At 49.9% G+C, this 6,000-nt stretch overlaps 1 protein-coding gene across 1 annotated transcript in view; it reads right to left on the reverse strand.

Moving 5' to 3' along the window:
- Positions 1-4,116, reverse strand: part of Rflna (refilin A) — a 28,731-nt gene extending 24,615 nt beyond the window's left edge. The window contains exon 1 of the mRNA XM_063271671.1: positions 3,244-4,116. Within this exon, the coding sequence (XP_063127741.1) occupies positions 3,244-3,276 (33 nt within the window). The 5' untranslated portion in view covers positions 3,277-4,116. The remainder of the gene's footprint in view (positions 1-3,243) is intronic.
- Between the last annotated feature and the right edge of the window lie 1,884 nt (positions 4,117-6,000).

Raw genomic sequence — 6,000 nt, forward strand, 5'->3', positions numbered from 1 at the left:
TTTGTTTTGCTGGTTTTTGTTTTGCTGGGTTTTGGCTCCCAGTCTGAGTGGGTGTGGAGACCAGGAGTTACTGTTTCCACAGACAGGTTGCCGAGAGCCAGCAGGAAGCAGGGTCAGGCTACCAAATCTTCAGGCCAACCCTGGGTGACCTACTTCTCCCTGCTAGGCCCATCTCCTAAAATCCTACAACCTTCTAGAACAGCTGGCCACCAAATATTCAAACAGGAGAGCCTGCTGGGACATTTCACATTCCAGATACAACAAATCAGGTTACCAAAAGCTCCCTACCAAGCCTCCAGAAACAGTTAAATGTCCCTTTTGATGTCACAAATCTCTTTGACAGTTGGACGAAGTCCAAGGATCTCTCCTAAGAATGTGTATCAGGGCTGGAGAGACGGATCAGAGGTTAAGTTCCTGTGGAGGACCAAGTTTGGTTCAGAACTACCTGTAACATTGGTTCCAGGGACTCTGAACCCTCTTCTGGCCTCCTTAGGTACTGCACACATGAGGTGCACATACACATGAGGCACAGACATGCCCAACATAAGACCAAATGAATCTTTTATTCATTTTTACTTATTTACTTTTATTTTATGTGCATTGATGTTTTACCTGGGTGTCTATCAGTGTGAGGCTGTCAGATCTTGGCGTTACAGTTGTGATCTGCCATGTGGGTGCTGGGAATTAAAACCTGGGGCCTCTGGAAGAGCAGTCAGTGCTCTTATAACTGCTGAGCCATCTCTCCAGCATCCTCCTTCCTGCCTCAAGCAAATAAATCTTCTAAAAGAGCCTTTTTCAAAGGCGGCTTTTCAATACGCAATTTTAGATGGTCAGGAAGCTGGGATGCTATAACTAGACTGGGCTCTTCACAGAGCACTGGGGAATTAGGATGCATTTATGCTACTCTGAAGGACTGACAAGAGTCAATGTTGTTTGTAAGAAGCATCAGCTCTGGGTTGGGGATTTAGCTCAGTGGTAGGGCGCTTGCCTAGTAAGCGCAAGGCCCTGGGTTCGGTCCTCAGCTCCGGGAAAAAAAAGAAAAAAAAAAAAGCATCAGCTCTAACGTGGCGGCTCTCTGATCTGATCCTCACTGGGTGTGAACCCCAGTGCCATGGGCTGTTGTGGTCTGTGGCCTTTGTTGTTAGGGAGAAGAGAGGGCACTGAGAGCGATCAAAATGAGCGTAGATTTTTCCCTCTATCCAAGGTCTGGGATTCTAGGTTCTGCACCCCTAAGCAGGGTGCCATGTCTTGCTCCTTAAGGGGAGCCCCACTCTCAGGCTGCAGGTGTATTGAGGGGCTGAAGAGCCCCCCAGCACTTCCTGTGCCTGTTCTCTAGAGATAGTTTTCCTAAAAGACCTTCAGTATGTGTTCCCGAGGATGTAAAACAGCAATGGTGACAGGCACAGTGACAAGCAGGCCAGGTCATTACCAGCAGCCTGGTAGAGCCCCCGAGTCTATGGCAAAAACAGGTTATAACTAAGTCCACTCAACCGAGTGGCTGCTCTCTCCGCCAACACTCCTGCTACTATACAATAGTGGGTGTACCGGCTGGTTTTGTGTGTCAACTTGACACAAGCTGGAGTTATCACAGAAAAGGAGCCTCAGTTGTGGAAATGCCTTCATGAGACCCAGCTGTAAGGCATTTTCTTAACTAGTGGTCAAGGTGGGAGGACCTAGCCCATGGTGGGTGGTGCCATCCCTGGGCTGGTGGTCTTGGGTTCTATAAGAAAGCAAGCTGGGGCTGGAGAGATGGCTCAGTGGTTAAGAGCACTGACTGCTCTTCCAGAGGTCCTGAGTTCAATTCCCAGCAACCACATGGTGGCTCACAACCATCTATAATCAGGTCTGGTGCCCTCTTCTGGCCTGCAGGCATACATGCAGGCAGAAAGACGTATGATGTATACATAATAAATAAATGTTTTAAAAAAAAAAAAAAGAAAGCAAGCTGGACAAGTCAGGGGAAGCAAGTCAGTAAGCAGCATCCCTCCATGGCCTCTGCATCAGCTCCTGCCTCCTGACCTGCTTGAGTTCCAGTCCTGACTTCCTTTGGTGATGAACAGCAATGTGGAAGTGTAAGCTGAATAAACCCTTTCCTCCCCAACTTGTTTCCTGGTCATGATGTTTGTGCAGGAATAGAAACCCTGACTAAGACAGTGGGGCTTCTCTTCTGCACTTGGGAGCCTTCCAGAAGCCTCCTGAGAGGGGCTATTGTGAGATGCTTCGCACCACCTTAATCTTGATGGTGCTCCAACTGACCAGCTCCTTCTCTTCCAACCCCAGCTGCTGAGTCAATGGCCTGGTTCTCTTGCTCTAAAAGTCAGTCATCCCTGGAGCCCTTAGGAGGAATGGACCAGAGGGTGAAGGCTGGGCAGAGCCCCGGTGACTTGCAGCCTGCCTGCCTGTCCTTTCATACACAAGGCCACTGTGCGTATGAAAATCCCAGGCTATCTAAGCAATTCCTCTTCCGTGGACCCAGGACTAAGGGCATGAAACACATTTTCCCTGGCAATGAGTGTATTTTGGTGGGAACTTTGAGCACAGTCGAGCTGTCTCGTTCCCCTGTGGGGGCATCTGCCACTGAATATTTTACACAAGGTCTGAATGAGTTCAGGATTAATAGAGCCAAGACACAAGAGGGGCTACAAAGTTAGAAACTGGACCCCCTCTCCTGCCTTTGTTAATTTTTTAAAATAAGAATTTTAACCGGCCTGGCATAGTGGCACACACTTGTCTTCTCAACAGTGGGGAGGTAGAGGCAGGAGGATTACTGCAAGTTTAAGTCTAGGTAGGGCTACATAGTGAGACCCTAATCTTAGACACCACCACCAAAAAGACACCTTTCCATGATAACAAAAGAAATTACCACCAAACAGAAAGGACAGCAGTGATTCTGGGGTTCCAACTTACATTTATCTAGGATTCCGGCCAGGCTCATTATTCCTGGGCCTTTCTCTCCCTCGTCAACAAGTCTCTTCTTGCAGCCAACACTGCCACGCTAGCCCACCGTTTTCCATCCTCTGTAGTATCCCAGGCTGCTGGGGCTCCAGCCTGCACAGCACTCATCCCCAGTCCTGCCCTACAGAGTCACAGTCTGAAGATAGCTTTCTGTAACTTTAATTTTTTTTCAAAACCTATTTTTTTTTCAAAACCAATTTTTAGTGATGGTTCTTAAAGGCTTTAACCTCCATTGTAGCCCCATACCCACCAGAGGGTGGGAAAGTAAAGGATACGGGGGAAGCGAACCTGTTTAGAAAGGTTCTTTAGAGCAATACCCATCTGTGTTGTCTGGAAATCTGACGACGTTCACAGTTCACAGGTTGGCAGACAGCGACAGCGGGATCCACTCCCAAACAAACACTTCCGGGTTACACCAACAGTCCAGTGTAGTGGAGTCCGGATAGCAAACACCAATCAGCAGCAGGGGCACTACACAGCAGAGTCAGCCAGGCCTCAGCCTCACAGAAGTCTGCAGCAGGGACCTGCAGGGGCACCAGGAGAAGTTCTCCGCTCTGCCTTTCACAGGGAATCGAAGATCAGTGAAGAGGAGAGACCAACAACCCTTGCACAGCTAACTCTATAAGCAAGCCTTGCTCAGCCTCCATCACCGGCTGTCTGTCAAGTCCTATTTATACCCTCCAAGCATCACGTGTCCTCCACAGGTCTTGTCTCAGCTTATGCATCTGTCTCAGCTGACATTACTCTGCCAATCAGGCAAGAAACCGCAGCACACCACCACAAGTTTTTTGGTGCGCTTCTCCCTATGGAGTCCGGACAAAAGCAGTTCATGTAAGTAATGTAAGGCGGCTCATGCTCGTCCAGCGGTCCTGAAGCTTCCAGAAAACAGCGGGGTAGAGGGTGGGACACCCCACTCCCGTGCCCTCTCCTCAGACAACAGGAGTGCCCCTTCGCCCCTGCCAGCCTAGTGAAGGCGGAAGAGATGCTGGCGAGGAAATGGTGGATGATGCGGGAGGATGAGGCTGTGCGGGACGCACAGCATCTACCTGGAAAGGAAGTCCCTTGGAAAGCCCGAGGGAGCTGCGGCCGGGGACACTGTGAGAATATGCTCGCTCGTTGCCTGGCAAATTTACATAAAGCAAAGCATGCTGGGGATGTGGCTCAGGTTGCCACGACAGCAGAAAGGCCCGATTCCCAGAGCACGTACATACATACACACGTATGTACACACACACACACACACACACACACACACACACACACACACACACACACACACACACACACACACAGACAGTCTCCAAATTCCCTTGGCCAGCCAGCTTAGCCAAATCAATAGGTTCCACGTTCAGGGAGAGACCTTATCCTAGGCAAGTGCTCTACCGCTGAGCTAAATCCCCAACCCCGAGACCTTATCCTAAATGGAATCCAGTCGTGGCTTGTGATGGCTCCCACAACTACAGGGCACGGCACCACTTGCCGAGGCATGCACTTCTGGCTGTCACACATCACACTGCCTGGCCCGGCCGTTGATAGTTGTGACGCTGAAGTGACAATGGGGACAGGGTTGAGTTTCGAGGTGGGTATGGTGCACATTAGCCTGGCTTCTTGCCAACACCTTGGTGACTTATGACACGGAACACCAGACTAGTGTTGCCCACTGCCAGTCTGAACATATAATACTGTTCTACCAGGTCGGCTCACGCCTGCTCCTGTATGATCTCCGCTTCGTCTGCAAGATCCTGTTACCAACAGAAGGGGTAGATGAAGCAGATGGGGTTCATAACCATTCAGGGTCCCATTGGGTCAGAGTCTAAGGTTCCTAATAGATCCTTAAGCCTATATCACACGCCACACAATGTCACCCAGGAGCCTCTGCCCTCTGGAACAACTGAGAGTCCATGTTTTCTGCAGTTACACATTGCTGAACTGAGCCCATCATAGATGCCAAGGGGTTCATTGTCACAACTGAGCTCTGCTAGATTGCATCTCCAGGGCCCCCTTTCTTATAGGACACATGCAAACACACCCAGAAACACACACACACACACACACACACACACACACACACACACGTGCAGGGAACACTCCTATACCCCTGTCCCATCATGCTGTCTCTGTTGACAGATGCTAAATTGAAGTAGAAAAAACTTGGAGAAAATAGTTTCAAGCCTCGACCTACTTCAGGTTTGTACAGTGATCCAAGGCGATTAGGCTCACCCATTGACCCTTAAGATTCTGGAGCCAGGGTTTCTGCATTCTCTCTCCTGCGTTTCATGATTTTCCCAGGTCTACAGTGGGTGGTGATGTTGAGTGGGGACTCCTGGATCCTTCCAGTCCCTTCTCTGGCAGACCACTCCCTGTGTGAGTCACAGAGTTCCTGAGATTATCCTTAGGGGCCAACCCTGAGGCTGCTGAAGTGAGCCCAGATCAGTGCAACAGGTCCCTGGTGCTGGCTGGCACCATGAGGTTTTGATTGGTGAAGCAAGCTGGGGCTTGGAACAAAGGCCTTGCCAACCTGTAAGGACGGAGACTTTTGGAGGGTAGGGGTGACAGCTACATAGACTGTTAATTATTTTAAATTTAAAAAAGTATGTGTTAGCTAGGCAGTGGTGACACACACCTTTAATCCCCAGGATTTGGGAGGCAGAGGCGGGTGGATCTCTGAGTTCAAGGCCAGCCTGGCCTACAGAGTGAGTTCCAAGACAGCTAGCACTGTACAGAGAAACCCTGTCTCTCTGTCTGTCTCTGTCTCTGTGTCTATCTCTGTGTCTGTCTGTCTCTGTCTCTGTCTCTTTCTCTCTCTCTCTCTCTGTGTGTGTGTGTGTGTGTGTGTGTGTGTGTGTGTGTGTGTGTAAGTGTAAGCCCTTGGTCCTATAGAGCCCAGAAGACGGTGACAGATCCCCTGGATCTGGAGTTACAGACAGTTGTGAGCTGCCATGTGGAAGCTGGGAACTGAACCCTGGTCCTCTGTAAGAATGGGCAGTGCTCTTAACTGCCAAGCCATCTTTCCAAACCTACTTCTTTCTCCTTTCTCTTTGCCAG

This window comes from Rattus norvegicus, chromosome 12, assembly GCF_036323735.1.
Source record: "Rattus norvegicus strain BN/NHsdMcwi chromosome 12, GRCr8, whole genome shotgun sequence".
In the NCBI taxonomy this organism is placed as follows: domain Eukaryota; kingdom Metazoa; phylum Chordata; class Mammalia; order Rodentia; family Muridae; genus Rattus; species Rattus norvegicus.